The sequence below is a fragment of the Meles meles genome, chromosome 21, assembly GCF_922984935.1.
Source record: "Meles meles chromosome 21, mMelMel3.1 paternal haplotype, whole genome shotgun sequence".
Classification (NCBI taxonomy): Eukaryota; Metazoa; Chordata; class Mammalia; order Carnivora; family Mustelidae; genus Meles; species Meles meles.
In genome coordinates this window covers 40,491,521-40,513,571 of record NC_060086.1, presented here as the reverse complement: position 1 = coordinate 40,513,571, position 22,051 = coordinate 40,491,521, and the positions used below count along the sequence as shown (strand labels likewise).

Sequence of the window (22,051 nt, the reverse complement as noted above, 5' to 3'; positions counted from 1 at the left end):
CAGGCCACAGCGAGCGTCAACGCCCCTGTGCCCCCCATGAGGCGCTGCCGACAGGAGAGAAAACTCACTACTAGCCACCAAGTGTACCGCCCAAAACCGCTCCAGTCTAGCACGGGGAGAAACAGCCTGCCCAGAAACACAGCCAGCTGCAGCTGGTGAAGGGCACGAGTCCGGACTTCAGTGTTTTCTCTGCACTAGCTGACCTATCACACGATAGAGGAAACCCCAGCTTCGCTGTATTTCCGCTGCTGGAGAGAAAGTTCTATTTGTAACGTAACCCCTGGAAAGGAAGATCAAAGGATGAACCCAGAAGCCAGCGATCCGAGTCTTCCTATCCCTGTCATCAGTTCTGATCTGTGAGCCGCAGCCCCCAGGGCCCACAGTCCGAGGGCCGAGAACTGCTTGGTCGCATCAGGCCGGCATCTGGGGATGCACCGCCGAGGAGCCAGCAGGAGGTGGGGGACTCACCACGGCAGGGCTGCTGCATCTTGCCCGCAAGTCCGATGGCTGTGATCCTGGCCAAGGCTCGAGGCCCCTCATGGATGCTGAGGCCCTTCTTCCGACAGGGCCGCTGTCTCTGGGGAACGGGGCAGGATTCATCCGAAGAGCTTAGGTCTTCAAATTTGTCTGCAGGTCAAACCCCAGAATTAGGATACTTTGTTCAGTGATGGACTAATTTAGTAATCCTCATAGTACGTGGGAATAAAATCAGCATAATTGGTTTTCTCACGTTAAGAAGAAGAAACTGTTTCCCAGGACACCACTAGAAAGCAGTGCCACCGTGGGCCAGTCCACCGTTCAGAGGGCCGGAGGGAGCTCGGGGAGGAAGCAAGCTCGCTAAGCAGGAGTCTCAACTGAGACAGTCTGTCACGATGTGACTTAATTCTGACTCCGCTCTCTGGATTCCAGAATTTTTTATAACGAGTATGTATATTGAAAACCAGAACTAAATTTCGTTCCAAGTTGAGACGGTAAGTAAGATCCGTCTGGTCACAGACATAGAGGATATCAGTCATAACTTCCTAACAACTGTATGTTCTCCCCCTGCACGTCCTGGGAAACCGGGGGCACGTGCCGGCCACACGCCGGGTCGGGGAAGCACCCCGCATGCCGCCCGTCACAGCGGAAGGGCTTGGCGCGCTCACAGTCCCTACTACCATCTTAGAGCTGTTCACAGTTTTATTTCACCATACCGGGAAGGGAGCCCTCACGACCAGATTTGTGTAAGGCTCGCATCTGGTGAGCCCTCACTCTCGGGCTGGCACACTGGGGCTCAGGCACCGAAGGAGCCCTTCATCCACTGCCCGCCCACCACCAGCGATCCCGAGGCAGGAAGGGAGCCAGGCCGTGGCGGGGGAGCAGCGCGCTGGCGCGACAGCCCAGGTCAGTGACCCCCTGGCGAGTGAGGGCGTTACTGAGGCAGGTTCCAAACATGGCTGGTTTGAGGGCCAGTGACCGTCTCGTCCCCCCGCAGCTCGCTCCCCTGCGCTCCAGGATCTACGCTGCGGGGAGGAAACTGTGCTCCCGCCCAGGCGGAAGACGGTGGACTCGCCAAGAGTAAAAGGAGAGGGAAAGGGGGTAACTAAGGGAAAGGGGGTAACGAAGGCAAAGGCGGCTCCGTGAACCTGAACACCCTCTCGAACCGACAAGTGAGCAAGGACAACAGACACAGCCACACGAACCCCGCCGCGTCCACAGAAGAGGGACCACAGAGCGCACCCCCGGCGCCTGTTCGTCGCTCCGTGGAGACGGGACACGTCCTTTTCTCTTCTCGCGGAGGGACTTCTTGCTCACCCACATCCAGTCTCCGAGAAGAGCAGGCAGGTCTAGAATAAAGCCGCCCTCGAAGCGAGACGAAGGACAAGACGCAGAAAAGCGTCCCGGCCGAGGGAAGCACAATCCCAGAGCAGCAACTTAAAAATGCACGTGGGACGAGGAGCAGAACAGCCCCGCTCCCGGCAGGCCCCTCGGGGAAACTGAGCAGTGAACAGGAGAAGCAAGCGGAGGACCTCCAGGATCCGGCAACACAAAACCCTGTCAAGGGCAGACACATCAGGCTTGGCCTCACCATGTCCCCCGCCAGCCACCTCTAGGGAGGACACAGGAACCGGGGACCAAACACCGCAGTGAGTGAAGACGCACCTCCCTGTGAACCCCCACCACCGAGGAGGGAGAAGAGCACGAGCGCGACAGTCCGCGTGGGCACATCTTAAACAAGCACGGACGAGCGGAAAAGCGCGTCCTGACTCAGAAATCTGAAACGGAGGACAGAAAGAGGCACGCGTTCATGACGGTGAGAAAGGGAAATGCACCTCAGGAAAGAGGTAGAAAACAAAGGCCAGCTGGGCACCTGGCTGGCTCAGTCAGTGGAGTGGGCGACTCCTGACCTTGGGGTTGTGAGTTCGAGCCCCGTGTTGGGCTCAGAGAGGACTTAAAAATAGAATCTTTAAAAAAAAAGGCAAAGCAAAAGAAAGGTCAGATTTTTAAAATGAAGACTCACGGGGTGCCTGGGTGGCTCCGTGGGTTAAAGCCTCTGCCTTCAGCTCAGGTCATGATCTCAGGGTCCTGGGATCGAGCCCCGCGTTGGGCTCTGCTCGGCAGGGAGGAGCCTGCTTCCCCCCCCCTCTCTCTCTGCCTGCCTCTCTGCCTACTTGTGATCTTAATCTCTGTCAAATAAATAAATAAAATCTTTAAATAAAATAAAATAAAATGAAGACTGAGTCATGAGGTGCCCAAAGCACAAGAGATTTGAGTGGCGGGCTGCCTGGGTGGCTCAGTGCCTTCGGCTCAGGTCATGATCTCAGGGTCCTGGGATCGAGCCCCACATCGGGCTTTCTGCTCCACGGGGAGCCTGCTTCCTCCTCTCTCTCTGCCTGCCTCTCTGCCTACCTGTGATCTCTCACTGTCAAATAAATAAATAAAATCATAAAAAAAAAATATTTTAAAAACCACAGGGCACCTATGCTGCATAAATTGTTCCAGAGCACAAAAGAGGAAGGACAACTCAAATTCTCTGTATGAGGAATACCGATGCCTGCACCTGATAAAACAGAATCATAGGGGCGCCTGGGTGGCTCAGTGGGTTGAAGCCTCTGCCTTCGGCTCAGGTCATGATCCCGGGGTCCTGGGATCGAGCCCCGCATCGGGCTCTCTGCTCAGCAGGGAGCCTGCTTCCTCCCTTCTCACTCTCTGCTTATCTCTCTGCCTACTTGTGATCTGTCTGTCAAATAAATAAATAAAATCTTAAAAAAAAAAAAAAACCAGAATCATAAACCAGTATCATTTATAACTGAATGGCCAGACAGAAACACTAAGTAAAATACTGGCAAACAATCCAGCATCACATTAAGAAAATACTATGCCAGGTGGGATTTAAACGAACGATGTAAACTTGGTTCATTATTAGGAAATTCACGAATATGCTCTATTAGGAGATCTAAAGAGAAAATTAACAATCTTCATAGATGCTGAAAAAGCCTTTGACAAAATTCTACACTTATTCCTGTAAAAAACAGTCAGGAATACAGAAAACGTCAGATGCTTTCTTGACACGAGAGAATACATGCACACCTTACCCTCCAAGCCAGCATCTCACCTATGGTGGCATTTCCGCTAAGGTCAGGACCAGGTGAATTCCCACTGTCCCCACACATTCAACCACTTACGAGAATACCGGCCCATGCAGCTAAATGAAAGAAGTCAGAGGTGCACAGATCAGAAAGAAGCAGTGAATCTCTGTGGGCAGACTGTATGGTAGCATACCCGGAAAAGCCCGGAAAATCAATAAATGCAAGCACTGACAGAATTCAGCAGAACAGAATATGGACCTGGCACGCAGACGCCAACAGCCTTCCTACTCAGACAACAGGCAGGCGGAGCACGTGAAGGCTGTGAAACCCCATTTACAACAGCAAGAAAGACACTTAGGAAGAAAAAAAGTTACATGCACAATGTCTAGGAGGAAAACTTTAAACCCTCCTATAGACACACAAGTACACTTGAACTAAAGACACCCCTTGCTGTTACAGAGGACGGCTCAGAATCATAAACGGGTCGTTGATTTGCAAATGTAACACAGTCCCAACAACACGTTCCTAAGCAGCTAGACAAGTTGATGTTCAAGTTGACACAGAAAAATACACAAGCGATACTAGGGAACACTGGAAAGGGAAAGCTGCAGGGGGACTGGCCGGCCAGAGACTGTCCAACGTTCTACAAAGAGCTGCACGGAGTCAGCCGTGTGGGTCTGGTGTGTGGACAGCCGCGGAGAACAGGAGAGCAAGCCCAGAAGCAGACCTGGGCACAGACGGAAAGCCTCTCAGATCACGAGGTCAGAGATGGGACCGTTACACAGTTTAATGAAGCCAGGACAACAGGGAAGCCATCAGAACACCACACTCGCGCCATGCGTGACAAGAAAGTACACAGGGTCAGAGAGCTAAACGTCAGAAACGAAACCAGGTAAGAACCAGAAAAAAACGAGCGAATTCTTGGACAACCAGGAAACAGAAAGTTCTTCTGTGACTGGCCCATATCTAAAAGCAATAAAGACTGATGAATCTGACTCTATAAAGTTAAAATATCTGGTGTGGTAATGAGCATCCCAAGCAAAGTCAAGAACAGCAGGTGTGAGGCATCCCGGCCGGGAGGCTGCGGGTCTGCTGCGGCCTGGCGGCTGCCGCTCCGCACCAAGAGGCCTGTCTCCTATCAGACCGGCACGCCTCAGCCTCCACGGCACAGTGGAGCCAAATGTCAGGGGCGGGTGGGGGCTGGCAGGGGACCTGGCAGCGCCGCCGCGGCACGTACCTGGGCTCCGATAGACGTTCCTGGGCAGAGCAGGCGAGTGAGCGTCGATCAGCCCCACGATCCTCATGTGTCCGCACTGCTTGGCCAGCATCCGGGCTGTGGCCCCGCTGTGGTCTCTTGTGTCCACTCTCGCTCCCTGTGAAAGTTCCCAGAGGTTCAGGACCTACGACCCTCCCCGGCAAAGCACTCTCCTTCCCTAGGTGCGGGTCCGGACCCCCGCTAAGACGTGCCCGGGCTTCTCGCCGCAGGAAAGGTCGGCACCCAGACCTTTGGCAACACCCCCGTCTGCGCCAGACAGGGGAAGGCCCGTGAGGCCCTCACTGTCCTTTAGGACGAGGTGGGGGCGCCGGACAGGGGCCTGGTGGTGGCAACCCGGCCATCTGGTGGCTGCGCAGCTCTCCGCCCCCCTGCCCCACAGGCAGATCCTCGAGGGAGAGGCGGTCCGGGCTCCAGGCGGGGAAGGGTCACTGCAGACCGCTGGGGCCACAGCCCAGCCTTCACGCCTTCGCACCTGCGGGACCCCCGCTCGAGAGCAAGCCGGAGACAGCAGGTGCACGGGAGAAGCGGCCTTTCAACGTCCTGACCACGAGAGCAGCACCCTTTTTTTTTTTTAATTTTTTTTTTAAATTTTTATTTATTTGTCAGAGAGAAGGAGAGAGAGAGAGAGCACACAGGCAGGCAGAGGTGGAGAGAGAAGCAGGCTCCCTGCCGAGCAAGGAGACCATGCGGGACTCGATCCCAGAACCCTGGGATCATGACCCGAGCCGAAGGCAGCGGCTTAACCCACTGAGCCATCCAGGCGTCCCGAGCAGCACCCTTCTAAGAAGAGTCCCGTCATTTTTATCCAAGGCCCGAAACTGTACTTATCATCTCCCGCACAGCAATTCCACTTCTGTGGTTCTCTCCTGAGGAAATAACCCCAAAGAACAGAGCCTGCTTCAGTGACACAGGTGCTCGGTGGAGAACCCGGAGACCGTGTAGCTGCAGGTGAGGCCGCCGTGTCACCGCCGCCATGCATGCTGGTGCTTACAAGTAACTGGCATAAGCAAGTTTTCGAAAGGACCGTATGTCTTTATGACTCATGAGGTATAAAGTGTCTTGGGGAACAGCAGATGACGTGGACATACCGGGGGGACGGAATGGAAAGACAGAGGCAGAGGCTGGAGTGATGCGTCTACAAGCCAAGAAACAGAGGAAGCCGAATGCAAATATTCCTCCCAAAGCCTCTGGAGGGAGTGTGGCCCTGCTGGTGCCTTGGTTCTGGTCTTCTGGCGTCCAGAACTGTGGGAAAATGAATCTGGGTGTTTTAAGCCCATCGACTTCACGGTAAGTTGTCAAAAGTAGCCGCAGGAAACTACTGCAGCCACCAGCGTGTGGAAGGCTACTGAAGGCGACCGAAACAATCTAGCCCTGGCTCAAGTCTCTGCTGTTTGGCTCACATTTAAACACACACTGCAGAGGCAGATGCCTCGACTTACGTAGGGTTCCGCTGAATTATTCACCTGCAGGATTCCATTTATGTAGAAATCTAATCATAGCTGTTAGCACTGGGGGAGGAGGACACCGTGCAAGAAAACTTAGAGGTTCTTTAATGCTTATTCTAAATTTTTGATTAATTATCCTCTAAATTTTATTGTTTGGCTTTTTTTTTTTAAAGCCTGTAGGTTATGCTACTTTCACATGTGTCTTTTTTTTTTTTAAAGATTTTATTTATTTGACAGAGATCACAAGTAGGCAGAGAGGCAGGCAGAGAGAGAGGAGGAAGCAGGCTCCCTGCCGAGCAGAGAGCCCCATGCGGGACTCGATCCCAGGACCCTGGAATCATGACCTGAGCCAAAGGCAGAGGCTTAACCCACGGAGCCACGGAGGCGCCCCTTCACATGTGTTTTTAAATCACGAAAACAACATACCCTGGACAGGCCTGGGATACTGCAGGTTGAGCTCCAGACCCCCGCAACAGTAACACAGGCAATGAAGTTTTTTGGTCTCCCAGTGCCGGTAAGTTATATTACACTATACCGTGGTTTATTAAGTGTGCCACAGCATTACATCTGAAAAAAACAGTGAGTGTATCTTAAATAAAATACTCTATGGGGGCACCTGGGTGGCTCATTCAGCAGAGCATGAATTCAGGGTCCTGGTTCAAACCCCATTTCAACATAGCGCTTACTGGAAGATAAACTTTACTGCTAAAAAACGCTATCATCTGACTTCTCAGTAAGTCATAATCACTGATCACAGATCACCATAACAAATACGACAATAGGGGCCCTGCGTGGCTCAGTGGGTTAAGGGCCCACCTTGGCTCAGGTCATGATCCCGGGATCCCAGGGATTGAGCTGGGTTGGGCTCTCTGCTCAGCAGGGAGCCTCCTTCTGCATCTTCCTCTTCCTCTGCCCCCTCCCCAACTCAGGTGCTCTCTCTGCTCCTTCTCAAACCAATAAATAAAATCTTTTTTAAAAAAAAATGATAAATAATGAAAAAGTTTGAACTATTGCAAGAATTACCAAAATGTGACACAGAGACGCCAAGTGAGTGAAAGGTGTTGGGAAAACGGCACCCACAGACTTGTTCAACACAAGGTCTCCACACACCTTCCGTCTGTAAAAAAACGCAGTATCTGTGAATGCGATAAAGTGAAGCACAAGAAAATGTAGTGTGCCTGTACACATTCGTAAGTTATAGGAGGCTTTCCCTATAATACCACTATTACTGAGGATTTAAGAGAGGTTTTGCATTTTAAATATTTCTCAGAGCTTACTAGTTGATACACTTTTATAGGTTCATGGAATGGCACAAGGAAGTTATTAAATCACTGTTTAAAAAGGAAAAAATCTGTAACTATGAGAGGTGACGGATGTTCAGTAAACTTACTGTGGTATTCATTTCACAATGTACACTAAATTCAAATCATGCTGTGCACCTTAAAATTATACAATGTTAAACGTCGATTGTATCTCAGGAAAACTGGGAAAAGTATTTTAAAAATAAAAGATACGAAAAAAAGACCATGATACAAAACAGTATGGATCTTATAACAGCAGCAAAAATTAGACAAACAAAAGTGTGTCTAGAAGAAAGCGTGCCCAAATTACTATTTCTAAGCAGCCGGATGGGGGATTTTCCCCGTCTGTCTAATCTTCTGTATTCTCTAAATTCACGATGAGCACACTTACTCTGAAAGTGGAAAAGACAATAAACAACATTTTAGAAGCTTCAACCAGGCAGTGTGGGGTCTGAGGGCGGGACCACCGGAGCCCATTGCTCTGCAGGGCAAACGGAAAACCGGAACCGTGCACACACCCACTGACCCAGCAATTCCACTCCTAGGGATATAACTTACTGTAAACACTACATACACTAATATTTAGGATTTTCCCAGCAGCATTTAGTACGGTGAGAATCAGGAAGAGCATAAAATCAGGAATTAGTGAAATAGGACGGACCACATCTATAGAGTGGAACGTGACCCCCTACTATGGGACAGGTCCAGCCAAGGGCGTTTACTAATGTGAACGGGGTGCACAGGACATCGTTAAGAGGAAAGAAAGCATCACACAAAACATTCTGCATGACGGGACTCCACTTGGACTTAAAATATCCGTGAAAAACCCAGGCGATACCCGACAAGGTGTTAACTGTGCCGTCTCTGGGTGATGGGATTAGGAGTAGTTCTGGCTTTCTTGTGGCTTCACTGTACTTTCTGACTACAGACCGCTGTATGATAAACACTTACTCAGGCACGCTTTTCCCCTACTTGGAAACCTGCGATCAACTGACAGTCTTGGCTGAGGCTAGTATAGAAGGTGATTATCACGTGTGCTCTAGTAGGGAAAGAACTGCTTCTTTCCGGACCTTAACTGAGTTCTACTTTCCACAATCCCCCATTTTCAAGAGCTCTGGTTAGAAATCAGCTCTGAAACCTTCAGCCTTCAAAGGTCACTTTTAGAGGGGTCTGGAAGGGGAAACTGAAAGCAGTCAAAAGGCGCAAACTTCCAGCTGTAAGATACAACACGATGACTGCAGCGAGCACGGCCACACGATAATTACGGAAGTTGTTCGGAGAGTGAATCCCGAGTTCTCATCACAAGGAAACGACCTCCGTCTGTGTCTACGTGAGACGACAGACCCTCACCAAAGTAATACGGTCACCACTTCACAACCCGCATGCGTCGCTGCAGTGTGCCGCGTACCCTCCACTGGGAATGCCTGCAGTTAGGGCCCGGTAACACCGGGCGGGGGGGATTTCTAGCTTCAGTTTGATAGAAAGAACCACAGTTTTCAAGCAGAACAAACAACACCATCTTTACTGCAGGGTTTTAACTGTCATGTTTTTAAGCCCAGAAGTCTTCAACCTCAGATTACAGTTAAAGGGGGAAAAAGCAGTAATAATGTTCCTTACGGAGTAAATGAGGAAGAAAATAGAACCAAGAACAAGGTCTCCGAGGTGAAGGAGGAAAATATTAGAATTTCTGTTTATTCTTTACATTTTGGGGGGTTTTCTTCCTATTTTATGATGTACATACATATTCCTAGAGACATACATGACCAAAACTCATTCTGACAGGAAAGCATAATCAAAGCTTTGGAAATGGTCCAAGAGGATGCAGGCACACTTGTCACATGGAGGCCGGGCCATCAGCTCAGCTCCCCCCTAAGAGGCCTAATCACGCCCAGATCATCCAGCTTCCATGGAGCTGCCAGGGCCTGGCCCCTCCGGAGGAAGGGAATGGGCTACAAGGGAGGCAGCTACCAGCCCTCTCCTGCCGGTGCCGAGCACAGGGAGCCCAACCTCCTGCAACTGTCGGTCTCCAGGGATGGGGCCTGGCTCTGGAGGCCCAGCTCGGGAGACTGGTGGGCTCAGGCCTTGGGCTCCCACAAGTCTACCCCTGACTGAGAGGAGGAAATCTGCAGGAGATGAGGAACAGAGGAGAATCTGTGCAGGGCTAGCCACATAGCCTCCCCAGCACTGGAAGAATGCGGCCCATCAGGCACACGTTCCCGGCATGCCCACCAGCCCCCGGCCACCCGCCCCGCACCCCAAAGCAATCATGGCAAACTGCCCAACACCTTCTTCTCCTGATTAGTAATAGGGGAAGATCTCATAGTTCATTTCCTGAACTTGATCACTGTATGTGATCATGAAGACAAAACTGTTTTTAAGAAATAAGACCTAAATAAAGTATTTAGGAGGAAAGGGCATTACATTACATCAGCAACAAATTATCCAATGGTCCCCAAAAAACTACGTATATAAAGAGACTAATAGAGAAAATAACATGAAATATTAATATTTGGGCAATCAAGTGAAGGTATGCAAATTCTTTGTATTATTTTGATATTTAAGTCTGAAATCATTTCAGAATTTTAAAATTTTAAAAATTTCTAAAAGAAACCAAATATAACTTATTTCCCCTAAATACATCCACAACACACAATCTCATTCCCAGCTGGAGAGTAAAGGTACCAAATGAGGGCACAATCTGCATGGTAGATAAATTATCTAAAATCTGATTTTCCGGGGCGCCTGGGTGGCTCAGTGGGTTAAAGCCTCTGCCTTCGGCTCAGGTCATGATCCCAGAGTCCTGGGATCAAGCCCCACATCAGGCTCTCTGCTCAGCAGGAAGCCTGCTTCCTCCTCTCTCTCTGCCTGCCTCTCTGCCTACTTGTAATCTCTGTCAAATAAATAAATAAAATCTTTTTAAAAAGTAAGAAAAAATAAAAGCTAATTTTCCAGTATGTTTTCCACTTAAAAAATTATGTAAATGTCTCTCGTAACTTCTAGTTCTACGTTATTTAAAATCAAATCCTAGGGGCACCTGGGGAGGCTCAATCAGTTAAGCATATGACTTGATTTAGGCTCAGGTCCTAATCTCAGGGTCATGAGATCAAGCCTCATGCTGGACTCAATGCTCAGCGAAATCTACTTGAGATTCTCTCCCTCTACCCCTCCCACCCATGGTCTCCCTCTTAAAATAAATAAATCTTAAAAAATAATTACATACAGGGGCGCCTGGGTGGCTCAGTGGGTTAAAGCCTCTGCCTTCAGCTCGGGTCATGATCCCAGGGTCCTGGGATCGAGCCCCACATCGGGCTCTCTGCTCGGCGGGGAGCCTGCTTCCCTTCCTCTCTCTCTGATTGCCTGCCTCTCTGCCTACTTGTGATCTCTGTCAAGTGAATAAATAAAATCTTTAAAAAAAAAAAAAAATATAATAATTACATACATACTAGGGCACATGAGATGTGAGGAGCACTGGGTGTTAAATACAACTGAGAAATCACTGAGCGTTACATATGACGCTAATGATGTACTATATGTTGCTTAATTGAATTTAAATAAAAAATCTTAAAATAAATACATAATATTCTAAACTCAGAAGCAGAGGTTATGTATTTTACAAGTTTGAGCTCCTGTCCATCTATTCTTGACCCTATACTAGAACGTAAGGGTGTCTACTCCGTGTAAGTGGAATTACTTCAAAGAATAATTATTTGCAGCAAAGAGGCCCAAATGGCTGGTAAATATATGAAAAGATGTTCAGAGGAACAAGATGGCCAGGGAGGGGGAGACTGAAATATCAGGTCGGAGGAGTTCACGTAGACAGTCGTGAAACCATTCTGAACATCTACAAACTCAACAGGAATAGAAGAGAAGAAGAGCAGCAACTCTAGGAACACAAAATTGAAGGCAGGACGTGCGGAGAAGTGACACCGAAGCGACAGGAAGATAAACCGCAGGGGCAGGGGCCGGCTCCCGGCAAGTGAGAGAGCAGCGGAGCACAAAATCGGAACGTGTAGAAGTCTGCTCCACGGGAGACGTTGCTCCAGAGGCTAAGCGGGGGGTGGAGCCCTCGCGGGGACAGTGTGGTCTCGGGACCGGGGGACACAAAAAGACCAGGGGTGCCTGAGTGCAGCAGCGCTCCCAGGTATGGAGTGGGGAAGCCGGCTGAAGAGACAGAGGAGTGGGCTCTAGGCTCAGGATTACCTCAAACCGTGATCCGCGGCACTGGCGGGCCACCGCTCTTCAAGCAGGGACCCCACAAGTGACAGATCCGGAGAGACCCCCTCCTTCCTCCTCTGGGAGAAGCAGCGCAAAAGCGCGCTGCAGGAATCTGCTGGGTTTAGAGACTCCAAACGGTGCGCGCGCCAGAGAGAGAAACGCTCGGTCACAGGCCGGGTGAGCTCGGAGTGCGGCGGGAGACCAGGGAGATGGGAGGGATTCTCAGCTTTTCTCCGACGGCGCACTGAGGCGCGGGGCCCTGAGCTCTCAGCTCCTCTAGGCTGGAGGTAGGGAGGCGCCATCTTCATTCCCGGCCTCCCCAGCTCTACCGACAGCGCTCGGGGAACACAAGCTCCCGAGAGCGAACCCAGCAGATTACTTAGCCTGGTAGCTGGCAAGGGCGGTGCAATTCCGCCTCCTGCAAAGACATATGAGAATCACTGCAACGGGACCCACCCCAAGAAGATGAGCAAGAAATCCAGCCAAGACCAAGTTCACTGATCAGTGAGAACTACGGAACTCCAGAGATAGGGGAAAGCAACACACAACTTCACGGCTTTCTTTCAATGATCCTTTTTTAGTCTTTCAAGGTTAAATTTTTTAAATTTTATTTCTTCCTAATCTATTTTTTTTAAAATTTTTCCTCCTTCCTATTTTAACTCTTTTAAAACTGTTTAATCTTATCAATACCTTTTTAAAAATCTTTTTTTTTTAAAGATTTTATTTTTATTTATTTGACAGAGATCACAAGTAGGGAGAGAGGCAGGCAGAGAGAGAGAGAGAGGAGGAAGCAGGCTCCCTGCCAAGCAGAGAGCCCGACGCGGGGCTCGATCCCAGGACCCTGGGATCATGACCTGAGCGAAAGGCAGAGGCTTTAACCCACTGAGCCACCCAGGCGCCCTTAAAAATCTTTTTTATTTTCATTGTTAAAGTCATATTTTATCCCTTCATTATATTTAACCTTATTTTCTGTATACATATACTTTTTTTTTCCTTAAAATTTTGGGATACAATTTAATAGAACAAAATGTATCCTAAATCTAGCACATGGCTTTGCTCTAGTCTCCAGCCTGATCATTTTCCTTTTTTTTTTTTTCTGCCAAGTTCTTACCAATTCCATTTTTAGAATCTTTTTAAATTTTCATCTTTACTGTCATATTCCATCGCTTCATCATGTTTACCCTTAGTTTTGTGTATGTATGTATGTACATATACACACACACACATGCATATATATATATACATACATATATATACATATATATATATATATATATATATATAAAAGATTTTCTTTCTTTAAAATTTTGGGCGGTAGTTTCTTCTAACAGACCAAAATATACCCTAAATCAAGTGTGTGGCTGTCTTCCATTCATCAGTCATATATATATTCCACCCCCCGTTCTTCTCCCCCTGATTTCGGGTCTCTTCTGATTTGGTTAGTGTATATTCTTCTGGGTTCAGTGCTACCCTTTTAGCACTTTGTTCTCTCATTCATCTATGTTTTTTTTAAAGATTTTATTCTTTCTTTTAAAAATATTTTATTCATTTGACGAGAGAAATCACAACTAGGCAGAGAGGGAGTCAGAGAGAGAGGAGGAAGCAGGCTCCCCGCGGAGCAGAAAGCCCGATGCAGGGCTCAATCCCAGAACCCCGGGATCATGACCTGAGCCGAAGGCAGTGGCTTAACCCACTGAGCCACCCAGGCGCCCCTTATTTATTCATTTAACAGGGAGAGAGAACACAAGCAGGGGGAGGGACAGAGGGAGAAGCAGGTTCCATGCTGAGCAGGGAGCCCAATGTGGGACTCGTTCCCAGGACCCTGGGATCATGACCTAAGCTGAAGTCAGGCGCTTTACGACTGAGCCACTAAGGTGACCCTCATTCATCTATTCTTATCTGGATAAAATGACAAAGGCAGAAAAACCTGCCACACACACAAAAAGAAGAATAAGAGGCAGTACCAATGGCGAGGGACGTCATAAATACAGACATTAATAATACGTCAGAACTAGAGTTCCAAATGATAATTATCAAGGTGCTAGCTGGGCTTGAAAAAAGCATGGAAGGTATTAGAGAATCCCATTCCTTTATTTTTGTTTTTTTAAATTTACTTATTTGTCAGAGAGAGAGAGAGCACAAGCAGCGGGGTGGGCAGCAGGCAGAGGGAGAGGCAAGCAGAGGGAGAAGGAGGCTCCCTGCTGAGCAAAGAGACTGATGCAGGACTTGACCCCAGGACCCTGGGATCATGACCTGATCCGAAGGCAGACGCTTAACTGACTGAGCCACCTAGGTGTCCCGAGAATCCCTTTCTGGAGAAATAAAAGAACTCAAATCTAACCAAGCTGAAATCAAAAAAGCTATTAATGGGGTGCAATCAAGAATGGAGGCTCTTACTGCTAGGATAAATGAGGCAGAAGAAAGAATTGGTGATATGGAAGACCAAATGATGGAGAATAAAGAAGCTGAGCAACAAAGACAAGCAGCTATTGGACCACAAGAGGAGAATTCGAGAGATAAGTAATACCATAAGACAAAACAGTATCAGAGTAATTGGGATCCCAGAAGAAGAAGAAAAGTGGGGGGGGGGGGGGCAGAAGATATACTGGAGCAAATTACAGCAGAGAATTTCCCAATTTGGCAAAGGGAACAAGCACCAAAATCCAGGAGGCACTGAATACCCAACTTTTTTTTTTTTTTTTTAATCAATATGGATGGAACTGGAGGAGATTATGCTGAGTGAAATAAGTCAAGCACAGAAAGTCAACTATCATATAGTTTCACTTATTTGTGGAGCATAAGGAATAACATGGAGGACATAGGAGAAGGAAAGGAAAAGTGAATTGAGGGAAATCGGGAGGGGGAGATGAACCATGAGAGACTGTGGACTCTGAGAAACAAACTGAGGGTTTTGGAAGGGAGGGGGTGAGGGGATGGGCAAGCCTGGTGGTGGGTATTAAGGAGGAAACATACTGCACAGAGCACTGGGTATGGTGCATAAACAATGAATCTTGGAACACTGAAAATAATAAAATAAAAATAAGATGTTAATAAACATCATAACCATTAAGTACAGAAAAAAAATCCAAGAGGCACAGAGACACCCCCCATCAAAACCCATAAAAAGAGGTCTACACCCCATCATCTAATAGTAAACCTTACAAGTCTCAGTGACAAAGAGAAAATCCTGAAAGCAGCTCAGGACAAGAGGTCTGTAGCATACAACAGTAGAAATATTAGACTGGCAGCAGACCTATCCACAGAGACCTAGAAAGCCAGAAAGGACTGTCATGATATATTCAGAGCCCTAAATGAGAAAACTATGCAGCCAGGAATACTATATCCAGCTAGGCTGTCAATGAAAATAGAAAGAGAGATAAAAATCTTCTAGGACAGGGGCGCCTGGGTGGCTCAGTGGGTTAAGCCTCTGCCTTTGGCTCAGGTCATGATCTCAGGGTCTTGGGATTGAGCCCTGCATCGGGCTCTCTGCACAGCAGGGAGCCTGCTTCCTCCTCTCTCTCTCTCTCTCTCTCTCTGCCTGCCTCTCTGCCTACTTGTGATCTCTGTCAAATAAATAAATAAAATCTTAAAAAAAAAAAAAAAGCTTCCAGGACAAATGAAAATTAAAAGAATTTGCAAACACCAAACCAGCCCTCCCGGAAATATTGAAAGGGGTCCTCTAAGCAAAGAGAGAGCCTAAAAGTAACAGACCAGAAAGGAACAGAGACAATATACAGGAACCTTACAGGCCATACAATGGCATTGAATTCATATCTTTCAAGTTACCCTGAATGTAAATGGGCTAAATGCCCCAATCAAAAGACACAGAGTATCAGAATGGATTAAAAGAACAAGACCCATCGATATGCTATCTGCGAGAAACTCATTTTAGACCCAAAGACACCTCCAGATTTAAAGTGAGGGGGTGGAAAACAAATTACCATGCAAATGGACATCAAAAGAAAGCTGGGATAGCAATCCCTATATCAGATAAATTAGATTTTAAGCTAAAGACCATAATTAGAAATAAGGAAGGACACTATATCATACTTAAAGGGTCTGTCCAACAAGAAGATCTAACAATTTTAAATATCGATGCCCCTAATATGGGAGCAGCCAAATATATAAACTGATTAGTAACAAAATCAAAGAAACACATCAACAATAATACAGTAATAGTAGGGGACTTTAACACCCCCCTCACTGAAATGGACAGATCATCTAAGCAAAAGATCAACAAGGAAATAAAGGCTTTAAATGACACACTGGACCAGATGAACATCACAGATATATTTAGAACATTCCATCCCAAAACAACAGAATACACATTCTTCTCTAGTGCACATGGAACATTCTCCAGAATAAATCAATCCTGGGTCACAAATCAGGTCTTAACCAGTACCAAAAGACTGGGAACATTCCCTGCATATTTTCAGACCACAATGGTCTGAAACTAGAACTCAATCAAGAAGAGGAAAGTTGGAAAAAACTTGAATACATGGAGGCTAAAGAGCATCCTACTAAAGAATGAATGGGTCAACCAGGAAATTAAAGAAGAATTGAAAAAATTCATGGAAACAAATGAAAATGAAAACACAACTGTTCAAAATCTTTGGGACACAGCAAAGGCTGTCCTGAGAGGAAAGTAAATAGCAACACAAGCCTTTCTCAAGAAATAAGAAAGTTGGGGCGCCTGGGTGGCTCAGTGGGTTAGGCCTCTGCCTTCGGCTCAGGTCATGATCTCAGGGTCCTGGGATCGAGCCCTGCATCGGGCTCTCTGCTTAGCGGGGAGCCTGCTTCCCCCTCTCTCTCTGCCTGCCTCTCTGCCTACTTGTGATCTCTCTCTGTCAAATAAATAAATAAATTCTAAAAAAATAAAAAAAATAAGAAAGTTGTCAAGTACACAACCTAACACTACTGGAGCTGGAGAACGAACAGCAAAGAAAGCCTAACCCCAGCAAGAGAAGAGTAATTAATAAAGATCAGAGCAGAAATCAAAGAACTAGAAACTAAAAGAATAGTAGAACAAATCAACAAAACTAGGAGCTGGTTCTTTGGAAGAGTAAGATCGATAAACCCCTGGCCAGACTTATCCAAAAGAAAAGAGAAAGGACCCAAATTAATAAAATCATGAATGAAAGAGAGATCACAACCAATGCCAAAGAAATACAAACAATTATAAGTACATATTATGAGCAACTATACACCAGCAAATTTGACAATCTGGAAGAAATGGATGCATTCCTAGAGACATATAAATTACCAAAACTGAACCAGGAAGAAATAGAAAACCTGAACAGACCAGTAACCAGTAAGGAGATTGAAGCTATCATCAAAAATCTCCCAACAAACAAGAGCCCAGGGCCAGACAGCTTCCCAGGGGAATTCTACCCAACATTTAAAGAATTAATACCTGTTCTCCTGAAACTGTTCCAAGATATAGAAATGAAAGGAAAACTTCCAAACTCATTTTATGAGGCCAGCATTACCTTGATCCCCAAACCAGAAAAGAACCCATCAATAAAGAGAATTACAGACCAATATCCTTCATGAACATGGATGCAAAAATTCTCACCAAAATAATAACCAACAGGATCCAACAATACATTAAAAGGATTATTCACCACAACCAAGTGGGATTTATTCCTGGGCTGCAAGGTAGATTCAACATCCGCAAATCAATCAAAGTGTGATATAATAAATTAATAAAAGAAAGAACAAGAACCATATGATCCTCTCAACAGGTGCTGAAAAAGCATTTGACAAAGTACAGCATCCTTTCTTGATCAAAACTCTTCACAGTGTAGGCATAGAGGGTACATACCTCAATATCATCAAAGCCATCTATGAAAAACCCCACAGCAAGTATCATACTCAATGGGGAAATACTGAGTGCTTTTCCGCTAAGGTCAGGAACACGCCAGGGATGTCCACTATCACCACTGCTATTCAACACTGTACTAGAAGTCCTAGCCTCAGCAATCAGACAACAAAAAGAAATTAAAGGCATCCTAATCGGCAAAGAAGTCAAACTCTCATTCTTTGCAGATGATATGATACTTTATGTGGAAAACCCAAAGACTCCACCCCAAAACTGCTAGAACTCATTCAGGAATTCAGTATAGTGTCTAGATATAAAATCCATGCACAGAAACCAGGTGCATTTCTATATACCAATAGCAAGACAGAAGAAAGAGAAATTAAGGAGTCGATCCCATTTACAATCACACCCATAATTGTAGGATACCTAGGAATAAACCTAACCAAAGAGGCAAAAAATCACTACTCAGCAAACTATAAAGTACTCGTGAAAGAAATTGAGAAAGACATAAAGAAATGGAAAAATATTCCATGCTCATGGATTGGAAGAAAAAATATTGTGAAAATGGCTATGCTACCTAAAGCAATCTACATTTAATGCAATCCCTAGCAAAATACCATCAATTTGGGGGCGCCTGGGTGGCTCAGTGGGTTAAAGCCTCTGCTCAGCAGGGAGCCTGCTTCCCTTCCTCTCTCTGCCTGCTTCTCTGCCTACTTATGATCTCTCTCTCTCTGTCAAATAAATAAAATCTTTAAAATAAAAAAACACAGATCTATTTTTTTCAAAGAAATGGAACACGTAACCCTGAAATTTATATGGAACCAGAAGAGACCCCAAATAGCCAGAGGAATGGTGGCATCACAATTCCAGACTACAAGCTCTATTACAAAGCCATAATCATCAAGACAGTATGGTACTGGCACAAAAACAGACACATAGATCAATGGAACAGAACTGAGAACCCAGAAATGGACCCTCAACTCTATGGTCCACTAATCTTCAACAAAGCAGGAAAGAATGTCCAATGGAAAAAAGACAGTCTCTTCAACAAATGGTGTTGGGAAAATTGGACAGCTACATGCAGAAGAATGAAACTGGACCATTTCCTTACACCACACACAAAAACAGACTCAAAATAGATGAAAGACCTCAATGTGAGACAGGAATCCATCCAAATCCTTGAGGAGAACACAGGCAGCAACCTCTTTGACCTCAGCCACAGCAACTTCCTCCTAGAAACATCATCAAAGGCAAGGGAAGCAAGGGCAAAAATGAACTACTGGGACTTCATCAAGATCAAAAGCTTCTGCACAGCAAAGGAAACAGTCAACAAAACCAAAAGACAACTGACAGAATGGGAGAAGGTATTTGCAAGTGACATATCAGATAAAGGACTAGTATCCAAAATCTATAAAGAACTTATCAAACTCAACACCCAAAGAACAAATAATCCAATCAAGAAATGGCCAAAAGGGACGCCTGGGTGGCTCAGTGGGTTAAGTCTCTGCCTTTGGCTCAGGTCATGATCTCAGGGTCCTGGAATCGAGCCCCACATGGGGCTCTCTGCTCAGTGGGGAGCCTGTTTCCCCCTCTCTCTCTGCCTACTTGTGATCTCTGTCAAATAAATAAACAAAATCTTAAAAAAAAAAAAAAAAGAGAGAGAGAGAGAGAGAGAGAGAGAGAAAGAAAAGGCCAAAAAAAATGAACAGACATTTCGGCAAAGAAGACATCCAGATGGCCAACAGACACGTGATCACATCACTCAGCATCAGGGAAAAACAAATCAAAACCACAGTGAGATACCACCACACACCAGTCAGAATAGCTAAAATTAACCAGTCAGGAAAGGACAGGTGTTGGTGAGGATGCGGAGAAAGGGGAACCCTCCTACACTGTTGGTGGGAATGCAAGCTGGTGCAGCCACTCTGGAAAACAGTATGGAAGTTCCTCAAAAAGTTGAAAATAGAGCTACCCTGAGACCTGGCAATCTCACTACTGGGTATTTACCCAAAAGATACAAATGTAGTGATCCAAAGGGGCACGTGCACCCGAATGTTTATAGCAGCAATGTCCACATAGCCAAACTATGGAGAGAAACTAGATGTCCATCAACGGATGAATGGATAAAGAAGATGTAGTATATATATATATATATATATACAATGGAACACTATGCAGCCATCAAAAAAGAAAACACAAAATCTTGACATATGCAATGACATGGATGGAACTAGAGGGTATTATGCTCAGCGAAATAAGTCAATCAGAGAAAGACAATTATCATATGATCTTGCTGATATGAGGAAAATTGAGAAGCAGTGGGGGGTCATGGGATGTAGGGAGGGAAAAAATGAGAGAAGATGGGATCAGGAGGGAGACAAACCACAAGAGATTCTTAATCTCACAAAACAGACTGAGGGCTGCTGGGGGTGAGGCAGGGAGAGGGTGGCTGGGTGATGGGCATTGGGGAGGGTTAGGTGCTATGGTGAGTGCTGTGAAGTGTGTAAGACTGATTATTCATAGACCTGTATCCCTGGGGCAAATAATACATTATATGTTAATTTTAAAAAGAAGAAAAAAAGATGCTGAACCTCACTGAAATCGGGGAAAGGCAAAAATCAACAGGAGACAGCTCGTGGGATACCAGGTACCAAGTGTTCCTGCGGGTATGGGAGACGAGAACTCCGAAACACTATCAGGACGTAAATCAGGCTGACCGCGGAGGAAAGTCAGTTACTACTCTCTAGTGCAGACTCACTCAGCCTACACACTGAAACCTCTAATTTGACGAATACATCCTGATTTCTTTGAAATGCCTTCCCACATGCTTGAGAAGACAGGTAGGAAATGGGAACTGCAGCCCTGTCAGGAACAGCAAAGTGGACACAACTGAAATGTCCACTAAAAGAGGAACGGATGAAGGTTAAACACTCAGACATCCAATACACACAGAGCTGTCAAAATGAGTGCACTGGGGGGCGCCTGGGTGGCTCAGTGGGTTAAAGCCTCTGCTTTCGGGTCATGATCCCAGGGTCCTGGGATCAAGCCCCGTATTAGGCTCTCTGCTCGGAGGGGAGCCTTCTTCCTCCTTTCTCTCTCTGCCTGCCTCTCTGCCTACTTGTGATCTCTGTCAAATAAATAAATAAAATCTTAAAAAAAAAAAAAAATGAGTGAACCGGGCCCCCACACGCCAGCACGCTGCTGAAGGACACACAACGGTCTGACACGTTACTACATAATCTTTACATCGAACCACCAAACAACCTGTGCCCTCCTTAAGGACATGGTGTGTGGCCAAAGCAGAAAACCAGGAGCAGGAAAGCTGCAGATCGACATGTTTAGGGGTCACTTTGGGGTCACGTGTGTGGAATTAGTATTATCATCTGTACTTTTCTGTAAGTTCGAAGTACTTCAAATTTCAAATCCATAATTCTTGCTGCTGTGCAAGGACTAAGTTGGTACAGTCTGCTCTTCAGATGGCACGTGGGCCATCCTGTGTCAAGACCGTACTGACACTCCATGGAAAATTCTACCTTGGGTACTGAACTGGACAGACGCGGTCACACGTGTGCGCCGAGATGTGTGTGCAGGAAGTCTCCGCACTGAATGTGACAGCCAGTGGCTGGCGACGACTTACTTCCATCTATGGCCCACTGTCAAACCACCTCTGATTCATCCCTCCAAGAAATGTTGCGCCACCATGAAGAAGAGAGAAGAGAGATTACAATATACGAATACAGGACGATCTCTGAAAGAGAGAGAGAGAGAAAGAGAGAGAGAGAGAGGAAGGGAAATAAATAAATAAGTAAATGAATGGAGGGATCGAGGGAGGGAGGGAAAGAAAGAGAGAGAAAGGAAGAAAGAGAGCAAGGAAGAGCAAGCGAGCTGAGGGACAGCCATGGCGGGGAAACCGGGAGAGCAAGGCAAAGGGGGCGGGCAGGCACCTGTACCCCCTCAGTCTCATGTCTAGTTTTACCACGCGAGGGTACCGTTCCCAAGTCCTTCTTTTTCCTTTTTTCTGACGTCTATGTGAGCGCAGGATGGGGGGAAGAGGAGAGGAAGAGGGGGAAAGAGAACCTCAAGCTCCATGCTCCGCCTGACGCTGGGCTCGACCCCACGACCCTGAGATCGTGACCAGAGCAAAAACCACGAGTCAGACAATTCACTGACTGAGCCACTCGGGCGCCCTTTGGTCGGGGTGTGGGATTTGGATTCTTTTTTTAAAGAAAGAGAGCATGTTAACATTTTATTATGCTAAACTATCCAATAAAGTGGACCCCCCAAAAGAGACAAATCATAAATACAAATGGCCAATAAATGCATTTTTAAATGTTCAACCTCACTGATAAGTATAAACCAAAACAGATGTCACTTTTCTCCCACCACACTGGCAAAAACGTAAGATGAGCAACTTCCAGGGCTTG

General features: G+C 46.5%; 1 protein-coding gene across 12 annotated transcripts in view; it reads right to left on the bottom strand.

Annotated features, from left to right (window-relative positions):
* The window catches only part of ANKS3 (ankyrin repeat and sterile alpha motif domain containing 3), a 40,054-nt gene that overhangs the window by 7,631 nt on the left and 10,372 nt on the right, over window positions 1–22,051 (bottom strand). For all 12 annotated transcript variants that reach the window (XR_006816643.1, XR_006816644.1, XM_045992996.1 and 9 more), the window contains 2 exons: window positions 4,807–4,942; window positions 469–627 (listed from right to left, as the gene is read on the bottom strand). Coding sequence is in view for 10 of the 12 variants with exons in the window: in XM_045992996.1 (XP_045848952.1) it covers window positions 469–627; window positions 4,807–4,942 (295 nt within the window). In the remaining 2 variants the exon portion in view is untranslated. The remainder of the gene's footprint in view (window positions 1–468; window positions 628–4,806; window positions 4,943–22,051) is intronic.